This window comes from Penicillium alfredii, assembly GCF_028826965.1.
Source record: "Penicillium alfredii strain IBT 34128 chromosome Unknown utg000010l_segment0_segment0, whole genome shotgun sequence".
NCBI classification, from domain to species: Eukaryota; Fungi; Ascomycota; class Eurotiomycetes; order Eurotiales; family Aspergillaceae; genus Penicillium; species Penicillium alfredii.
Genome location: NW_026622707.1, coordinates 1,959,703 through 1,980,466, shown reverse-complemented (window position 1 = coordinate 1,980,466; position 20,764 = coordinate 1,959,703). Strand labels below are relative to the sequence as shown.

The 20,764-nt window shown below is 43.3% G+C and overlaps 6 protein-coding genes across 6 annotated transcripts; 2 read left to right on the top strand and 4 right to left on the bottom strand.

Annotated features, from left to right (window-relative positions):
* Positions 1-7,544: 7,544 nt before the first annotated feature.
* Positions 7,545-8,474, top strand: NUU61_008285 (3,4-dihydroxy-2-butanone-4-phosphate synthase RIB3; the record flags this gene model as incomplete). The annotated part of the gene is made up of 3 exons (XM_056658810.1): positions 7,545-7,608; positions 7,721-7,838; positions 7,958-8,474. 3 exons carry the CDS (start codon positions 7,545-7,547, stop codon positions 8,472-8,474), a joined length of 699 nt encoding a protein of 232 aa, XP_056509103.1.
* A 427-nt stretch (positions 8,475-8,901) lies between these two features.
* On the bottom strand, positions 8,902-9,783 carry NUU61_008284 (transcription factor TFIIE subunit TFA2; the record flags this gene model as incomplete). Its single annotated transcript, XM_056658809.1, has 1 exon — positions 8,902-9,783. The coding sequence occupies one exon, from the start codon at positions 9,781-9,783 to the stop codon at positions 8,902-8,904; it is 882 nt and encodes a 293-aa protein (XP_056509102.1).
* A 561-nt stretch (positions 9,784-10,344) lies between these two features.
* Positions 10,345-16,408, top strand: NUU61_008283 (putative filament-forming protein (Tpr/p270); the record flags this gene model as incomplete). Its single annotated transcript, XM_056658808.1, has 2 exons — positions 10,345-10,636; positions 10,704-16,408. 2 exons carry the CDS (start codon positions 10,345-10,347, stop codon positions 16,406-16,408), a joined length of 5,997 nt encoding a protein of 1,998 aa, XP_056509101.1.
* Positions 16,409-16,863: 455 nt separating this feature from the next.
* On the bottom strand, positions 16,864-17,619 carry NUU61_008282 (transferase hexapeptide domain protein; the record flags this gene model as incomplete). The annotated part of the gene is made up of 1 exon (XM_056658807.1): positions 16,864-17,619. The coding sequence occupies one exon, from the start codon at positions 17,617-17,619 to the stop codon at positions 16,864-16,866; it is 756 nt and encodes a 251-aa protein (XP_056509100.1).
* Positions 17,620-17,866: 247 nt separating this feature from the next.
* NUU61_008281 (Mg-dependent acid phosphatase) lies at positions 17,867-18,597 on the bottom strand (the record flags this gene model as incomplete). Its single annotated transcript, XM_056658806.1, has 2 exons — positions 17,867-18,305; positions 18,404-18,597. The coding sequence occupies 2 exons, from the start codon at positions 18,595-18,597 to the stop codon at positions 17,867-17,869; spliced, it is 633 nt and encodes a 210-aa protein (XP_056509099.1).
* Positions 18,598-18,773: 176 nt separating this feature from the next.
* On the bottom strand, positions 18,774-20,467 carry NUU61_008280 (uncharacterized protein; the record flags this gene model as incomplete). Its single annotated transcript, XM_056658805.1, has 3 exons — positions 18,774-19,133; positions 19,189-20,133; positions 20,444-20,467. 3 exons carry the CDS (start codon positions 20,465-20,467, stop codon positions 18,774-18,776), a joined length of 1,329 nt encoding a protein of 442 aa, XP_056509098.1.
* Between the last annotated feature and the right edge of the window lie 297 nt (positions 20,468-20,764).

Here is a 20,764-nt window from a genome sequence, read left to right as displayed (position 1 = left end):
ATATGATATCACCTGATTCACCCCTTCTGTCAGTTGGGAATAACCTCATGCTTTGCCATCTTGGTAGACCCTTTACGGGCAATCACAGGGGTCGCAATAGTTATCTAAAGTAGTTGAAGAACTTCCCTATTCTTATTCCTGAGTTTTGAGTGGAGTTCTATGCTCGTGCCGCTATTTTGCGGTAATAATAATAGTATTGTTTCGGTAGAGTTTCGGTGTGTAAAGAATATACTTGTCAGGGTATAAGGCCTGTCGATTAGGTAAAGAAATAAGGGGAAGAAATAAGGGAAGATAGTATATCTTTATTACTATCAAGACTAAATCTTGTCTTGCTAGCTAGATACAGGAGTGTTAATTTATTATATAATATCTTCGTAACTCCTATATATTATCGATAATATAAATAACTAAGTCTCTATTATATATTATGATTATTCCACTATAGAGTGGATTAAGTAACGAGTTCTGACTTCCTTTAGGATTATATAATATTACCTAATCCACCCTTTCCGTTAGTTAGGAATAACCTTATATTTTACTATCTTAGTAGACCCTTTATAATTATCCCCCCTTTTAAGGTTAGGTAGCCTTAACTAACGCGTTTATTTTATTACTATAATATAGATATATCAGCGTGGTATTTTTTTGTGGGGTTTTTGTTTACCTTACTATCAAGATAACAAAGAGATTATATAGTTAACTAGTAAATAAAGATATATCGAATTATATATTCAAGTCTTTATTTTTATATTTTTGAGTAGTAATTCTCTTCTTCTTTTTTCTTCTTTTCCTATATTATATTCGTCGCGTTTTATTCTCTGTTTCTTACTACTTCTACTATTTCCTATCCCTTTTCTATAACTATTACTATTATTATATCTTATTATTATTGTTTAGATTAGTTATTATACTAGCTAACGTATTCTATAATCCTTTTATCTATTTTCCTTTAGTATACTAAGTACTTTTAGACTAAGATTAAGATATATAATTTTAAGTCGTTTTTTATTATTAAATATAAATTAGATATAGTAGCTTTAGTTATTTATTAGTAGTGTTCTATCTATAACGTATTATATAATATAGTATATTCCGCGGTATCTTTATTTTAATTTATACTAATATTCTTTAGGTTATAGAGGGTATAGTTAGGGATATCTATAATCTATAGATAATCCTTAGCTAGCTAAATAAGGAATTTCTAGAGTCTTTAGCTAAAGGTATTTCTAAAGAAAAAAAGAAGAGAAAAAGAATAAATAAAAAGAAAATATATTAATCACGGCCGGAAAGGCTACGATAAAACTTATAAAAGCCTTTAATATAATAGAGTTAACGTATTATTATTAGTTTTCTTTTATTACTGCCTATAAATCGATTATAGTAAATAGGGTTATTAGTATTAGTATAATTCTGTTAATATTCTTATAGGCCTAATATAAGATTTATATAATATATATTATTATCTATTATTAGGATATAACTATTTATATCCTTTTATCTAAGGATCTCTTAAAGAAGTATCTCCGAAAGTTCTAGTCCCAGCGGCTTCTCTATTTAGTCCTAGGAGATAATAGTTTTATATACTAGACTACAGTAAAATAGGGGTTTCTAGTAGTTTTATAGATAATATCCTAAGATAAATATAGTCTTAATCTAGAGGTCTCTGATCCGATTAATAATCCTAATACTAAATATTACTTAAAATAGTTAAAGAAGAACTTCCCTATTCCTATTCCTAAGTTTTAAATAGAGTTCTATATTTATATTACTATTTTATAGTAATAATAATAGTATTATTCTAATAGAGTTTTAGTAGTTTTCTATTTAGTTTATAGGATTTCTTTTTAAATAATATCTTATCTTTTTTATCTTTATTTCTTATATTTTATAATAGCTCTTTTTATATTTACTATATTTTCTTTTAGAATCTATTAATTATACTCTAATAGCTAGTTTTTCTATTTAACTAGGAAATAGGATCTTTTATTAAAGTATTAATAATCTTTTATTTCTTTAATTTTTTATTTATTATTATCTTATAATTCTAGTATTAATATATTCTTATTATTATTTCGTTCTTTATCCCTCTAATTCTAGTATTCGAGAAATAATATATAAAATATATTATAAATCTGATTATATTAGTTTAGTAGAACTAGTTAATATATCTATAATCTAATCTTTTTAAGAATTTAGAGAGGTCTAATAAACTTAGATATTAATTTCTTTATTATCTTTAATCTTAAATTTCTTATTAATAGAGTAACTAAGTCCTTATATTTAAATAATATCTTTTTATAGGTTTTATTATAGTATTTTACTTACGTTTTTATTATTTTTCGCTATTATTCTATTAAATCTTACTTTAATTTTTATAGTTTTTTAACGCGTGTTTCTATTACTAGAACCTCTTTTAAAAATATATTATCCTTAATATATAGTTAGAAATTAAGTAAATAACCTATTAAGATCTAGAATAAGGATTTTCCTATTATTATATTAAGGGTATTATTATATATAAATTATATATTTTTAAGTAATTCTAGCTACGTAATCTATTCTTTATCGATAAAATAGCGAAGATAGCGTTCTAGTATCTAGTTTACCCTTTCTATTTAGCTATTAGTTTATAGGTAAAATACTATTGAAAGACAGAGTTTAATATAGCTAATATAGTATAACTTTAACTAAAATTTATTAGTAAAGAGCGATCCTCGATCTAAGATAATTCTATCTAGTAGTCTATATTATAGTTCTACTTTATTATAGAATAATTCTATAAGTTCTATAGTATCGATTATTACTAATATAGTAAAAAATAAGGACTATTTCGTTAGTCTATTAATAATAACTAGTATTATATTAATTTCTTAGGTTCTATTTCTATTTAGTAATAACCCTATAATAAAATCTATTAATAGTTCGCTAAAGGGCTATAATAGTATCGGTAGCGATTCTAGTTTACTATATAAGCGATATCTTAGCGTTATTATTCTTTAATATATTATATATATCTAGATATATTCTTTTATATTATTCTAAAGTCTAATCTAGTAAAACTTTCTTTTTAGTAGTATTTTAGTCCTATTTCTCCCGAAATAGCCTATTAAAAGGTTATTATAATAAATACTTAATAACTTCTTTCTAAGATTCTTCTCTATTAGGATAAATAGTTAATTCTTAAATTAAAGAAGGCCTTTAGGGTTAATACCCTAATTCTTAAAGCCTTTAGATATCTAATTTAATATAGCTTTTAGCCTTTATATCTCTAAGTCCTTATCTTAGATCTATTTAATTATTATCTATAATTTAGTATTAGCTTCTACTAAATAGGTATACTTTTTTTTATAAATACCCTATATTTTATATTAAGGTATTCTTTTATTTTTTATAAGTTTTTTTTAGATAGCTTAATTAGCTATTTCTATATTAATAGACTCTCTTTTACTCTTTATTATATAGATACTAAACTAAGGATCGTTTTCCTCTAAAGATATTTTATTAGGTTTAAACTAGGATTTCTTAGCGATAAGATCTATAATTATAATTATTTAAATACTAGTTTTCTATAGATTAGATAATAGCTCTTTAGTTATAATCTGTTTTTATAATAATATAAGTAATTCTTTTCCTAGAGTATCCCCTTAAATAGAATTAGGTTTTCTTAAGAGTCTATCTATAGGATTATTTTTTCTTAATTAGTATTTAACTATAAAATTAAATAGTATAAGATATATATACTAATATACCTATTTTCTATTTAGCTTAGTTTATTTTATAAAAGATTAAAGGTTTAAGTAATCTAATAATACTTCGATAGTAAATCTATTATCTTTTAAGTACTATCTCTAATATTTAAAAAAGTATATAATTACAAAAAGTTCTTAGTCTAGTATACTATAGTTTAACTCTACTCTAAAGAATAATTTCGACTAAAAAATAATTAGATAATACTAATCTTAGTTATCTAGTTAAAAAAGAATACTAGTTATTCCTTGATTTAGTATATCTATCTTAATATATATTTAGTATTAAGGATTAAAGTATCGTAATAAAGATATATTATAAAAAGCTATAATTAAATATTAAAACGCTATTTTTTTATAAATTATAAATTAGTAATTTCTAGGTTTTTTACCGTTTTTACTCCTTTTAAATAATATAGTTAAAGATACTATAATATAAAAGAAGTTATAGATAAATTGTCGATAGAAGTTATAGAATCTAATAAAGATTTAGATATCGTAGTAGCTTTTAGGTTCTAGCTATAAAATAATAGTATTAATCTATTATTAGTCTATTAATATACTATCTTAGTTTATAATAAATCTAAGGAATTCTACTCTTTTTTAGTAAAATATATATTTTAAAGGTTTTATATAAAGTCCTACTTCTCTTATTCTTTTAAGGATTTACTAGATATAATAAATATATAATTTATAGTCCGATAAAGATATTAGAATATTATCTAAATACGCGATATAGGAGATATTAAGTAATCCCTATAAGATAGTATAGATATAATTCTAAAAGATAATAAGAGTATTAATTAAGCTAAATAGTATAATTATATACTTAAAGTAACTATAATATATATAAAATATAGTCTTCTATTCTTTACTTTCTTAAATATAAATATAGTAATAAATATTCTAGATATTAATTTTGCTAAAGTATTTTACTCCTAAAAGTTAATCTAAAATCTCTAAAATAAAAGATAAAAAATATTAATTCTTTACTATAATCTTATTAAATCCCTGATAGTCTATATATAGATATAACTCTCTATCTCTTTTTAGGATAAAAAGGATTAATACTCTAGTAGGACTTTTTAAGGGTCTAATCCTTCTATTTATAAGATTTTTATTAATATAGGTTTATAATATTTATAATTCACTTTATAATAAAAGATATATTAGTCTATAAGATAAAGAGTAGTTATTTTCTAGTTTAATAATATAATCCTATAAGCTATTAGATAGAAGGATTTATAATCGCTCTATTAAGAAGATATTAATAAATTAGTATAGTTCTAGTGGTATTTCCGAAAGATAGATAATTAGTTTTTTATTTTCTTTATAAGATAATTTAACTTTTTTTAGGAGTTTTATAATAATATAGATAATAATATATTCTTAATATTCTTTCGTAAGTTCCTAAATTAGTACTAATTTAATTTTAGTAGCTTTAAACTACTAATTTTAGTTCTATAGCGAAATATAGATATAATATTTAATAAATATTATTATTAAAAGTAAGATTAGATTTCTTTATTTATAAAAATCTCTATTAATTATAAGATAAAGACGAACTATTAATTTAGTAGTTCCCTAAGAATCAGTAAATATAATAAGTATCTTTTATATACTATATAAAAAGGTTCCTTAATTATTTACTATTTTAAATAATATTAATAATAGCTTTACTCTCTATAGTTTATACTTTTCTATAAACTTAATATTAATAATATTAATCTTAATATAGATATCTATATCTATATATATTTCGATTTCGTTCCGTAGTAATACTAGAATATAAAAGCGAATTATAGTTTCTATTTAGGGTAATAGAGTTAGCTATATAGGATTTAGACTAACTTATTATTATTTTCCGATTTAATCTAAATAACTATTTATATACTAGCTTTCTTACTTAATTTATTAAGATAATAATTAGCGAGATAGGTTTTATTTTAATAAATATAATATTAAAGGGTTTTTTTGTCCCTTTTAGTTAGGTTTTTTCTTTTTTCTAGGTCCTTTCTTTAGATCCCTAAGGTTTACAGTCTAGTTAATATTAATTTATCTAAAATTACTTATTTATAAATCCTTTAAGGGTTTCGGGGCCTTTTCGTTTTTATATTAATTATTATAACCCCTAATAATAAATAGCTAAAGATACTATCCTATCTTAGTTTTTAGGTAGCTTATATATATATTCTTATATATATTATTTAAGGTTATAGATAAATTTCGAGAATATTATAAATACTCTCTCTTTTTTATTTTAATAAAGGAAGTATCGCTCTAATAAATCTAAAAAAGTATAAAACTCTTATAGATCCTATTTTAGGCGTTAATAGGCTTTTTATAGTTATCCTATAATATTAATTTTAAGAGTTATAATATCTTTAATAAAAGAGAGAGTCTAATTTTTAAAATAAGCCTATAAAATATTAATATTTCGCTATTCTTCTTTAGGTTTCTTAATAATATATTAATACTATCTTTATTAGTAAATAGATTCTATATATAATAGAGCTATAATAATTTATTATTCTTTATTACGATATTTTTATAGCGTTTCTTTAAAAATAAGAGAGAGATCTAAAAGCTACTTTTCTCTCTACTAAAAAAAGGAATAAATTAAGAATATTAGAATATTTCGAATCCTGATCTTATCTTTATCTTCTATAGGAGATAAACCCTAGTTTTATTATTAATTTATTAAGGGTTTAATAATATTCCTTTATTCAATCTAATTTCTTATTTATTAAGCTATTTATTATAATTTTTATAGATATTAAAGTTTTTCGATTATTTCTTAGATAGTCTATAGGTCTTTATCTAGTTAGGTCTAGTTAGTTTCGGATAGAGGGATTTACGATATCTCTTTAGGAGTATTACTCTAATATATTATAATAGATTAGGTCTATAGGGTTATCCTATTTCTTTAGGTAATTAAAGAAGAAGATTTAGAATTATAAAAAATATACTTATTAAGATATAAGGCCTATCGATTAGGTAAAGAAATAAAAAGAAGAAATAAGGGAAAATAGTATATCTTTATTACTATTAAGACTAAATCTTATCTTATTAGCTAGATATAGGAGTATTAATTTATTATATAATATCTTCGTAACTCCTATATATTATCGATAATATAAACGACTAAGTCTCTGTTATATATCGTGATTATTCCACTATAGAGTAGATCAAGTAACAAGTTCCGACTTCTTTCAGGATCATATGATATTACCTGATCCACCCCTTCTGTCAGTTAGGAATAACCTCATGCCTTGCCATCTTGGTAGACCCTTTACATATATCCTATAATAAGATTAGAATAGAAAGATATTAGTATTAGAAGAAGGCGAATTAACTACTAAAGACCCTCCGCTATTTTTTAGATTTAGTTAGTGAAATTGTTGAATAATTAATAAATAAAGAGAAAAATTTTTGTATCAGTGAGAATTTTCGTATGGGGTAGAGGACCAACAACTGAAAATGTCCGACTCGAGGGGACGGCTAGGTGATCATTCTACCGTAGGGTGGGTCAAGTAACAAGGTCCACTTCCTATTTTCTCGAGATTATTGCGGAGCGTAGCGAGCATTTCTAATGCTCGTGTCAGCCAATTCCCTAGTCAGATGTCACTTTTTTCTCAGTCAGAAACTTCCCTTTCTAATTTCTTTCTATTTCCCTTCCTAATCTAACTCCTCACCCCCTTTCCCACGTCCATTGCCATTGACTCTGTTCCTCCGATCTCCGAATTCCGCAGTGAGGGGCAAAAATCCATTGCGCCATCCACCCCTCAATCGCCCAAGATGCCCTCGCCCACAGACCCGGCGCACCAATTCGATTCGATCGAGGAGACAATTGCAGCATTCAGTGAGTGTTTAACCCTGCTGAAAGAGCGGATTACACTGTTTCCTCTACTTCCGCGCATTCACGGGGTTTGTCAGCGGGGACTGGTCAGACAACTAACGGTGATTCAACACAGAGAATGGCGAATTCATTATTGTTCTTGATTCACAGGATCGCGAGAATGAAGGTGACCTCATCATTGCCGCCGAGTCGATCACCGCCGCGCAGATGGCATTCCTGGTGCGCTATACAAGGTGAGAACCGCCTCTCTCGCCACCAACGGGAGTGAGACCTACACATACACTTAGAATCTTTTTCCCTCTTGGTGATACCGAGGACTTCCAAGATGCAAGCACAGACTAATCCGCAACAGCGGCCTAATATGCGCCCCCATAACCCCCGACCTTGCCACCCGCCTCGCCCTCCCGCAAATGGTAACCAACAACACCGACCCCAAAGGCACCGCCTACACAATCACAATCGACTCGAGCGACGCCTCCATAACAACAGGTATCTCAGCTCAAGACCGCGCCCTCACCTGCCGCACGCTTGCCTCCCCCGCCGCGCACCCGGACTCCTTCCGCCGCCCCGGCCACATCATCCCGCTGCAGGCGCGGCCCGGCGGCGTGCGCGAGCGCAAGGGCCACACCGAGGCCGCGGTGGATTTCTGTCGTCTGGCTGGGAAGACGCCTGCCGGGGTGATTGCCGAGCTCGTTGAGGATGGCGAGCTCGAGGATGGCGTGCCGGAGATCCGGGGCGAGAATGGTATGATGCGTCGGGACGCTTGCTTGCGTTTTGGGAGGCGTTGGGGCATTAAGGTCTGTACTATTGAGGATTTGGTGTTGTTTTTGGAAGAAAATCCTGCCGAGGTTCCTAATGGGAAGCATTGAGTAACTGCTCCTCTTGTGCGGCTGACAATTGGGAGGGCTTTTGATTCTGGCTTTGGTTGCTGGCTTGTATATTTGGCTCAACTGTCTGCCGATGTAACTTATAGATCACCTTCTCTTGGGTATATGCCTTTTATAGACGAATCGAGCTTCATAGACTTCGGAATGTAGCTTTTGTCTTTATCTCTAGTTGGTCTGCCTGTTCTTCTTCCGCCCAAGATACTTGGTCAATCATAGTTATGTTTTAGGTATATCAAATTGAATGGTTTATCTGGGTATCTATTTAAGGTCAACAAATGTACACAATGGCAACCGAATTTTCAGCCAGCGAAAAATCAGAAAAGCAGATAGAAGCAACCCATATGCAGTCTTTGTCCAAACACCAATGTAATGCAAAGCCGAAAGTCAGTCTGTCCTCCGAGGTCCCTCCCTACCGCTTGAGGTGGGAGTAATCTCTGAGGATACCCATCATATGGGTGTTGGTGGTCTTGCCGCTGCGCCGCGGCTTCTTGACCTTTTTATTCTCCATCTTGGGCCGCGGCTTGACCACCTTGTTCTTGTTGGTCGGGGTGATGCCGGCCCTTTCCAGCTCTTCCTTGACAGTCTGGGAGTCCGGAATCTTGATCTTGTCCCAAATATGCTTGAACTCGCCGTCAAAGTGCTCGATCAGCGACGGATCGTTGGCCCACACCATCTTGGCATGGTCGTCCTTCTTGTTCCGCGTCACAAGTAGCTTGCCTTCCTTCTCCAGCTGGTTGATGTTCTCTTCGACGTTGGGCCAGCCCTCGCGAAGCTCACGAACACTCATCCCCGCCGCAGTCGACTGCGACTGGAGTTTCTGCAGCAGTTGCTCCGGCGAGCGGATGTTGTGTGGAGGACGGAAACTGAATGTGCCCTCGCCGTTCGCGCCGCTCGGGTCGTACATAACCTTCTCGTGCATCCGGAGGATACTCCGGAGCGCCTGGATGTATCCCTGGTCGTTGGCCCGGTGCTGGAGCGAGAGATACGACACGATGTCGGCGAACTTGAGCGGAATCGCCTTGTTCTTCATGTGCTCGATTGCGAAAAGCACCTGCGTCATGATATCCTTGCCGGTGCCAGTGTTAGCCGGCTGCGAGTAGACGATATCCGCATCGTGTCGCTTCTTCTTGGCCTCGCCGGTGGACGACGGAGTCGGCGCAGATGATGCAACCTGCGGACTGCTGCCGGAGGCCGGTTGGTTGGTGGCTACACGTCGCTGCTGCGGCATGCGGTTCGCCGACTCCATCACGCTGGTGTTGAAGCTTTTGAGTTGCTGCTGAAGGTACGACATGGCTGCGACGGATCGGGGAGACGTTGCGACTCGAGATGGATGGAAGGGAGCTGGACGAGGACCCGAGGCTGCCTCGGGCGGAACTAGGTCGAGCTCGGTTGTCAGACGGGAGTGATTATAGGAAGAATCAAGACTTTGCCCAATAAATAAACCAAAATGTCCCAGAAGTAGAGAGGCTGGGAGATGACCAGAGTTGGGTATTGAGACAAAAGAGTCGAACAATGGAACTCCAATTCAAGGCAGCAGGTCACGTGCTCGGGTTCGCCGCCTTCGTGAAAGCAACCCAATCGCGGAAAAGGAATTCGCCCTTGAACTCACCTCATCGACCCTCCACACCCCCCTCCTTTCTCCACCCATTGACGGCTGGGTGAAGTATCAAACATTACTCCCCTTGGTCGGTATCGCCATGTCCTAGGGCTTTCCTCGATAGCGCCGTGTGTACGCGTTTGGAAGCCCAGTACACACCGCGTTTAACTCCGAGCTCAGCTCTAGCTTTGCGCATCTACGTTTCCCCCCTCGACCTTCTCAGCCAAAACAGCCACGGGCTGTTGATCTATCACCATGGCTGACGCTGCAGTCGAGCTACCTTATCTGTCTTCGCATTATGCGATTCCAGAATCGACGCTCTCTACCTTGACGCAGGCCCCGACCGTCGACCTTGTCAATCAGCTTCTGGAATCCATCACAAAGAAAGCGCACGAGTACGATGAGCTGAAGTCGGATAAGCTTCGTTTGGAGGTCGAGCTCGAGAATGCTGTCCGGAGCAATGAATCCAAGATCAAGGTCTTGAAAAACACGGTGGAAAAAGGCCACGCCGAGGTTGAGGATTTAAGAAAGAAGTTGCATGAGTCAGGTAATCCTTCTCCACCAGAATCAAGCAAGCTTGGAAACTTATTAGGATTTTCTCTAACGTGGCATAGAAAACGCTCGCTCTACCCTGGAATCAGAGATCTCTACGCTCAAGTCTTCGTCCACATCCAGCGAATCCGAGGTGAACTCGCTGAAATCGCGCATCTCGTCCCTCGAAGCCTCGAATCGGGACACGCTCGCCTTACTCGAGTCCAAATCCGCGGCCCATGATAAGCTGGCCGAGGAACTCTCTGCTCAACACAGGAAAACAATCGAGCTGCGACGCGAACTTTCTACCGCGGAGCAGAATTTGCAAAGTGCCAATGCCGCAACCGCGACTGCGCGATTCCGCGAACAGAGTCTTCAACAGGAATTGGATCTCACCAAGAAGAACAATGAATGGTTTGAGACCGAACTCAAGACCAAGTCTGCCGACCACATCAAGTTCCGCAAGGAGAAGAGTGCACGGATTTCGGAGCTTCAGCGTGAAAATGAAGAAGCAAATACAACCATTGACTCTTTGAGGCGCAGTGAGAATTCCCTCAAGAGCCGCCTTGACGACACTGAGCACCGATATGAGGAGTCGCTGGCCAGTATCCACCAGCTCAAGGAAGAAGCAATCCAGGCCGCCGAGTCTTTCCGAATCGAATTAGACAGCTCCAACAGACTGGCTGAGTTGCAAGGATCTTCGGCACAGACCGCCAAACAACGTGTGCAAGAGTGCCAGCTCGCACTGGAGAAGGCCAAGGATGAAGCAGCACAAGAGATTTCGCGACTGCGCGTTGAAATGGAGGCCGAGCACACCGACAAGCAAGCTGCCGAGCGTCGCGTGGCCGAGCTTGAAGTCACTGTCTCTCAGCTCGAGGCCGGTGGAGCTAGACCCAGGTCGATGAGTCCTGCTCGCTCTCTGAATGGAATTGGACCCAGTACCCCCACCCGACCTGGAACCCCCAGTGGTATCTTCTCGCCTCGGGCCTCTCGTGGCAAGGGCGGTCTCACGCTCACTCAGATGTACACCGAATACGACAAGATGCGCACTCTTCTCGCCGCGGAACAGAGAACGACCACGGAACTCCGTTCTACGCTGGATGAAATGGTTCAGGAGCTCGAGTCTAGCAAACCGGAGATTGATGAATTGCGCGCAGATCACAGCCGCCTGGAAGACGCGGTTGTGGAGATGTCAAACCTCCTAGAGGCGGGTACCAAAGATAAGAATGAGGCCACCAAGGAAGCGAGGAAATGGCAAGGCCAGGTTGAAGGATTGGCTCGTGAGGGCGATATCCTTCGCCAACAACTTCGGGATCTCAGTGCGGAAGTCAAGGTTTTGGTCCTCGAAGTGGCCATGGCCAAGCAGGGCGAGAATTATGATCGCGAAGAACTCGAGACTATTGCACGCAAGGAAATCGAGGAGTCTGCAGCCGAACTAACCCCAACTGGCCGCTTCATCAGCCGAAATCTGACTACGTATCAAGATTTCCATGGGCTCCAAGAACAAAATGTCACGCTTCGTCGCATGCTGAGGGAGCTCGGTGACAAGATGGAGGGCGAAGAAGCGCGCGCCCAGGCTGCTGTGCGTCAGCAGGAAGCCGAAGAACTCAAGGAACTGAGGACCCGCTCCCAGACCTATCGTGACGAAATCGCCAGTCTCGTTGCTCAGACCAAGAGCTTTGTCAAGGAGCGCGACACTTTCCGTAGCATGTTGGTCCACCGACGACAAACGGTTGGAGACCCGTCCGTGTTCTCGCAGTCCGTCCCGCTTGGCGTTGTGCCCCCAGGCGCCACGGAAAGCCAATCGAGTGCACCCGACTACGCTGAGCTCCTTCGCAAGGTGCAAGCTCACTTCGACACTTACCGAGAGGAGACATCTACGGACCATACGGCGCTCCGTCAACAAGTGAACGAGTTGTCAAGGAAAAACAGCGAGCTCTTGAGCGAAATCAGTCGCTCTAGCAGTCAACTTGCTGCCGCTTCCTCACGCGCCGAGCTTCTCCAGAGCAATTTCACGATGCTCAAGAGCGAAAACAGTGAATTGCAAAAACGATACTCCACCCTCTTTGAGAATGCAAACCGCCAAGACATTCGCACACAGCAAGCCGCCGAAGATCTTGTCGAGGCCAAGGGTCTTGTGGAAAGCCTTCAACGGGAAAACGCAAACCTCAAAGCCGAGAAGGATCTATGGAAGAATATCGAGAAGCGTTTGATTGAGGACACTGAGACTTTGCGCAACGAGCGCAGCCGCCTTGATGCTTTGAACGCAAATCTCCAAACTATCCTAAACGAGCGTGAACACGCAGATTCAGACAGTCGCCGCCGTCTACAATCGAATGTTGAAACGCTCGAGGCTGAGCTGCAATCGACCAAGCGCAAGCTCAACGATGAGGTGGAAGAGTCGAAAAAGGCCACTCTGCGACGTGAATACGAGCACGAACAGAGTCAGAAACGAATCGATGATTTGGTGACCAGTCTGGGCTCGGTCCGTGAAGAAATGGTTGCCACCAAAACATCTCGAGATCACCTTCAATCTCGCGTGGACGAATTGATTGTCGAGTTGAAGAGCGCCGAAGAACGCCTTCAGGTCTTGCAGTCGCGCCCCAGCGTTTCTGCCGCCCCTGCCGAAACCCCCGTTGTTGCACAGGAGGCCGGCGAAGGTAGCGGTTTGACTCGTGAGCAGGAACTGTCCATGGAGGTTTCTGAACTGAAACGTGACCTAGAGCTCGCCAAGGGTGAACTTGAGCATGCCAAGGAACTGTCTGAAGAGTACCAGGCCATCAGCCAAGGGTCCGAAGAACGCCTCCAGTCTGCCACTGAGACTCAGGAACAGTACCGCGAGGAGACTGACCGTCTTATGGAGGAGAAGAACAAGAAGATACAGGATCTGGAGACTCGGATTGAGGAGATTTCAACGGAATTATCTACTACAAACACCGAGATGTCCAAGCTCCGTGAGGAGCAGGGCGAAGCGACGCGCCGCCTTGACGAGCAGAAGGCCACGTATGAGTCGGAAATTACTCGACTGAAAGACGACAACGAACGACACATTGCTACTGCGCAGTTCCACCAAGAGGACCTTAAGGCACAAGCCGAAATTTCACAACACGCGCAGCAGAACTACGAGAGTGAACTCGTCAAGCACGCTGAAGCCGCCAAGAATCTACAAAATGTCCGCGCTGAAGCCAATCAGCTACGTCTTGATATGGCTGAAGTGCGAACTCAATCCGAGACGTACAAGAAGGACCTGTCTCAAAAGGAGGAGAGCTGGGCCGAACAGAGAGCCCGATATGAGGGTGAACTCACCGAACTTCAGAAGCGACGCGAAGAGGTTCTCCACCAAAACTCCTTGTTGCACACACAACTCGAAAACATCAGCAGTCAAATTTCTGCGTTGCAACGCGACCGCACCAACATCTCTGAAGAGGGAGAACAGGAAGGAGAACAGGCAGCGCCGAACCTGGAGGGTATGCAGGAGGTCATCAAGTTCCTTCGTCGCGAGAAGGAGATTGTGGAAGTCCAGTACCATCTCTCCACACAAGAGAGCAAGCGTCTACGCCAACAACTGGATTACACTCAGTCTCAACTCGACGAGACACGACTCAAACTTGAACAACAGCGTCGTGCTGCGGCAGATACCGAGCACAACGCCCTGAACCACAACAAACTTATGGATACGCTCAATGAGCTCAACCTCTTCCGCGAGAGCAGTGTGACGCTTCGCAACCAGGTCAAACAGACCGAGGCCGCCCTCGTAGAAAAATCAAACCGCGTGGATGAGCTTGTCCAGCAAATCGAACCTCTCGAAATCAAGATTCGCGAACTGGAGAACCTTGCAGAGGCCAAGGACGGTGAGATGCAATTGCTGCACGCGGACCGCGATCGTTACCAGCAACGCATTCAGAATATTCTCCAGAAGTACGACCGCGTCGATCCTGCCGAAATGGAGGCACTGAAGGAGAAGCTTGCAACACTCGAGAAGGAGCGGGATGAAGCTATTTCTGTCCGGGATACTCTCCAGGCTCAGGCGACGACCCTCCCCGAGCAGCTCAAGCATGCCGGCGAGGATCGAGTGCAGGAGCTGCGAACGAAGCTCACAGAGCAATTTAAGGCCCGGTCTAAGGAGCTTACTGGACGTCTCAACGGCAAGCAGTCGGAGCTGGTTACGGCTTTGCAGGAGAAGGAGGTTATTCAAGAGGAGTTGAAAACGACGAAGGAGGAGTTGGAAGGTGTCAAGGCTAAGATGGCTGAGACGCCCGCTGGACCGCCTGCCGTGGCGCCGGCTGCGGCACCCGCCCCGATCTCAACGGAAACGGCCCCGGTTAACCCGACACCCGCCTCTCAATTCCCCGCCCCGACGACACCAATTGCCGTTCCTGGTGACGAGGAGAAGGTCAAGGCCCTGGAAGACAAGATCCAGCGCCTGGAAGCAGCTCTTGCCGAAAAGGATGGGTTGCTGACAGCGAAGGATGCCGAGCAAGACGCGCGGATCAAGGAACGAGCCGACAAGCTCAAAGAAACCTTCAACAACAAGCTGGCCGAGGTCAGAGCCGCCCATCGCCAAGAGATTGAGCGACTCTCTGCCGGTGAACAATCAGCCCCTGGTACACCAGGGGCGGCTACGGAACAGGCACCTGCAACACCGTCGAAGACAATTGAGCTGCCCGAGTTGACTGATTCGCAAGCAAGAGAGCTCGTTGCTAAGCACAAGACCATCAACACAATTGTGCGGAACAACATTCGCAACATGGTTACCAAGGAGAAAGAAAAGAACGAGGCCCAGGCAGCTGCAAACGCTGAATCTCTTGCCCAGCTCGAGCAGAAATTTACCGAGGAAAGAGAGGCAGCCAAGAAGGCTTACGAAGAGGAGCTGGGCGAGAAGATCAAGTCCGCCGTTGAGCTTTCCGACAAGAAGTCTCTTGCGCGGATTAGCATGCTTGATACCCGAATCCGGACTGCCCAGGCAAAGATCGATGTCGTTCAAAAGGCTGCCGCAGAGACGCCGCAGAAGCCCGTGGTCGAGGTGTGGGAGGTTGCAAAGACTGCTCGACCCGCCCCGTCAGCTGCTCAAACACCCAAGCCAACTGCAGTGGCATCTCCGGCACAGCCTGCATCTCCCGCGCCTTCTGCTGCCACTCCCGGTGCATCCGCGCCCTCGCCCGCACCTGCACCGGCTGCTACGGCTAGCCCAGCACCAGCTGCAGCCCAACCGACTGGCCCTCCTGCTGTCCCAGCGAACAAGCCACCACCGTCACAGCAAGTAGACGAAACCCCAGCCGCAGTTCCTGCCAATCCATTTGGCCAACTGCAGCAAAATCAGCAATCGAAGCAGCAGCCTTCGACACTGCCCAGCAAGCCTCCTGCTGGCAATGCCCCTGGTATGCTTAAGGCACTCCAATCTGGACTGCCAGTCGCTCGAGGTGGACGTGGCGGCCGCGGTGGTGTCCAGAACAACCCCTTTGGGCACGCCCAACAGCAGCAGGGTGATCAGCAACAGCAACCAGCCCAAAACCCTAGCCAGCGCGGCGCCGGAGTGGCGCGTGGTCGGGGCGGACGTGGTGGTCAGGGCCGTGGCGGTAACCAAAACGCTAGTCCTGCCCAGCAGCAGGGACAAGGACAGCCCAGCCCCTCGGCCAACCGTGGTGCCTTGAATGCGTCAGCTCGGCAGTTTATTCCTCAGGGCAACAAACGCTCTCGCGAGGAAGGGTCTGATGCTACCAATGAGGGTGGCAGTGGTGGAAAGAGAATGAGAGGGGGCGGTGGACAAGCCCGTGGCGGTGCTTCTTGAGGCGATGGTTCCATGTACCTTTTATTCTGTTGGTGTATTTCTCTCTTTTTTCTTTTGATCTATGTTGGATGGTTGGAGATTTTGATATCTCCCGTGATCCATTGTCTTGTGATGTTGTCAGGGTCATTATTTCCTATGTCTTGTGTATGTATTTATTTAATGTCTGGCGTCTGCATGGGTTTGAATTCGATTCATTGCATTCCACTCGATCAATTCTTTGTAATGCTCTGCGAGTCTATACATACATATACAGTCAACATCGCCATAAGGGGTATCAGCTATGAAAACAATAAGGCATGAAGTCATATAAAACGGGATGATTAGACACGTCCCAGCACCAAGTACATCTTCAAGGTCAATCAAACAGCAGGGCAAGGCGAAACCTTCCTCTCATACGGGGACCTCCAACCATGCCATGTGTACGCATGGAGTATCACCCTCATTTCCATCCACATTCATCTCTTCCGCCCCCCACCGGCCGGCACAATCATCCGCGACAACACCTCGCGCTCCTTCTGCAAAACCATCAACCGCGCATCCTCAATCATCTTGCCCTGCGGCGCCGGCTCCGGCACAGCATCCTGTGCAACGTACGCCGCCGCGACCACCGCCTGCGGGGGCATCTTCGCCTCGCGCGTCCGCTTGCGCCGCTGTCCCGGCGCCGACCCCCACACGACCACCCATTCAGGCACGGACGCGCCGTCGGCGATCTCGCACCCGGCCGCTATCTTCGTGTGCGCGCCGATCTCCGCGCGGCGGTGGATCGCGGCTAGGGTTTCGATTATCGCGGAGGAATGGATGTGAGCACCTGGGTGGATGGTGGCGAGCGGGCCTATGATAACGAAGTAGGAGATGCGGGTAGATATTTCCGAGGAAGATAATTGAGGTTGGTCTGATGTTGATGTTGGTGAGGATGGAGAAGAAAATCCGGAGGTTGGTTTCGAAGCTGGAGGTGTAGGCGCCGCTCCGATTGCGGCTTTCTCGCTGATTATACATCCATCGCCGATGCTGATCGGGCCTTCGTAGGCGTAGAACCGCGCACGCGGGTGGATGACCGTGCCGGCGCCGATGCTGACTGGGTGCGTGCCTTGGAACACGGCTGTGTCGGCGATGGTTGCGGTGGCGTCTGCTTTGACGGGGGCTTTGGGTGGACCGGTGGGTGTTGAAGAAGAGGTGCGGTGCCCCGCGGAGGGCGGTTTGAGGGTTGCCATTTGGTTGTAGTGGTGAGGGGGAGAAGAGAGTGAGAAACCACGGAAGCTGTGGTGGTGATGAGTGGATGGGCCCGTGCATCGACCGTGGATCCAGCGGATATTTGTTTACTGTTTGCTACATTTTATTCCCAATGTTCTCTATATTTGTATGATCAGTCTATAGGATATATTCATTCTAGCTATATTCAAGGGGTATCTCAGATCGAATGCGCAACTCTCCAACGCCCAGCTCTCCCTCCACTGTTTTTCACTCCTCCGTCGGCTTGATCCCATTCCTCTTCCTCCACGCCCGGACACCACGATCAACCTCGTCGCGAGTCATACCATCGCGCACGAGACAGAACGTCACACCCAACTCCGTCTCGACATTGCGGTTCCGCGCCTCGTCATCGAAAAACAACATGTCCTCATAGGCGACACTGCTGGCCTGATGAATGCGCGCAAAGTGCTGAGTCTTGTTGCTGGGGAAGATCTGAACAAAATCGAAGTAATCCAAGGAACGGGTCGTCTTCGCGTTGGCCCCCGGGTTGTCGGAGAAGGTCGGAATGATATGCAGGGCCTTGAGCATGTCGCGTGCCAGATCCGGGGTGCATGTGCGCGAGGCGAGGGCCAGGGGAATCGAGCGGCTCTTGCAGGAGTAGATTATGGATGAGACGGCTGGGTAGAAGGCGAATGACTCACCCCATCTGTTGGGTTAGTATCAGTGCCCGTGTCTTCGATATTGCGTACTCGTATTGGGGGGGTCGCGGGGTGGATGGCGATCGTGATGGTACCGGGAACTTACCGGTCTACAGCCCGCGAATTATGGTCGCGCGCCTTCACCGGGGCGCTGACATGAGTGTCAACCCAGAACGGCCACAGCGTGTAGTCCAGGTCGAAGGCGATCAGCTTGGGCAGTGGAAGGCCGTCGGTGAAGGTCGCGGGGGCTACAGAGGAGTCCTCGAGCGGCTGAGTGTTTTGGCGCTTACCCCGGAGCATAGTGGACTGAGTGGTTGAATGACTGAAGGACTGAATCAATAGACAAACTCAACGAGTAAATGACAGGAACATGGCAGAAAGAGAAATCTAACAAGCAAAGACACAAGAGAGAAATCTGAGGGGCAGACCCACTCTCCTTCAATTCCCCCGCGAAACACAACCAGAGAACATCCACCTCAGTCTGAGTATGTTAGGCACTGCACCGCCTCCAGAAATACCAACAGTGGCTGCAACTCATTCTGCCATTCCCCTGTCAACGTATTCCAATCCCCGGCATACCGCATGATCTGCATCTGCTGCTGGTCAGTGAGGACGTTCTGCGCGCCAACAGCCTCGGCAACGATGCGGCACCAGACTTCCAACGGGAGCCCGAAGCGGCCATTCTTCTGCGGCGACTCGCCCGAACTGGCTGACAGAAGAGCGAATTGATCCTTCATCAAACTCCAGGGATCCGAGCCCAGCTCGGGAAAGTTTCGGTTGAACTCGGGCATGTACCGCGTCAAGGCCGTCTGCGGAACCGATAGTGGTTGGAGCGTCTGTCAACGAGGTTAGTTGTCGCCCGTGGATTGGGGTGCGGGAAGGCAAACTTACCGGACGATGTTTGTCGTCAATCATGACGGCCCGCCCTTTGGCCAGCATGTTGACAGCTGCGCACCACAGCTCGGAATTATTAACTCCTTCGGCTTCGAGCGCCTCCAGGACGATTTTCTTGGTGAGCAGCTCATACTCGAAATGGCGATTACTCTGGAACACGCTCTGCAGGAGGCAGTTCTCTCTGGCGCGCTGGTTGGGTTTGGGAGATGGCAGTGTCCGGAACCATTCGTTACCAGAGACATCGCTAGAGCATCCCGGGGTCTGATCGGCGAGTGTGGTTGCACAATGAAGTAACTCGCGCAACTGTGAAGTCAATGTGTCGTTCGGCAACCAGATGATACTGCGGCAGACATTTCGCGCTTCTTGTGGGAGCATCACCACTTTCCCTGCAGGCAGAAATGAACGGAGATACTCTCGTGATTTCTGGGTGGTCATCATGCTCGACAGATGGATCACGGCGCCACGGGTCATGGCCATATTCGACACGATCAAGTAGGGCACAGAGCGCAAACTACGGGCGCGGGCGAAATGCCTGTGTTCAATCGCCGACCTCAATTTGGACTGGGGAGCTGGCTGAGGCGTCCAGTCAACTATTTCACCGGATATCGGGCTGCGAATATCAGCGAGATCGTCTACATCGTCAGCAAAATCCAACCGACTCCGAATGTAGGTCCGAACCAGGATTTCCATCCCCATCGGACTGAGGGGTTTGTCTCCAACATCCACCCGTTTCAGCATATAGCAGTCCCTGAATGATTGCAGGAACCCTTCCCACTTCGCCTTCTGGTCGGCCGTGCGGATTTCGATCTGAATTTGGGATAAATATAGATCCTGCAGGTCTCCAATGCTGAGTGTGATCACACGCGCCAATTTGGGTAGCGACTCGACTGTCAGCTCATTGCCTTGCAGGTGCAGCTCCAGAAGGCGCACAATGTCTTCGGGCTGTTAGTGGTCCTGGTTCTGGAGACGCTCCAGCAATGTGTCGATGAACTCTGCGAACCCCTGGTCAATCAGCTTTCGGTTGGACACGTCGATTTCAATGGTCAGGTCGTAGGCCGGTGTCCTGGAGCTGGATTCTTCACGCAGTTTCTTCTCTGTACCGGCATTTATCAGTCAATTTATCGCGTGTTTCTTTCGACGGTTTGAGATACCAAATCCCGCGATATGATCTGGCCCATTTGGAGACCCTCGGTTTTCCGCTGCGAGCCCCATTAGCGACTGGTTTCAGAGAATGCTGACATAGCTAACTTACGGAGGCGTAGTTGAACCGTGTCATCCTGACATGGAGGGGGCCTTTAGGCCTTATCTTTTCTGTCAATACGAATCATCCTTAGCTGATATCCCTTTCCTCTAAAGCAATCGAGAACCAAAATTACTTTTTGATCGAACGAGTTGTCTGCACTCTTGTCTTTTTCAAAGCGTAGAGACGTCAACTCTGGAATGAAGGCGATGTATATAATTCATGGACAGAAGATCCCATAGACTTTTATATCTAGTCTAGCCCATTAGGAAATGTCGTAAACACCATCTCCTATTATCCTTGATAATCTTTGAAGTTCCGATGCCCAAATAG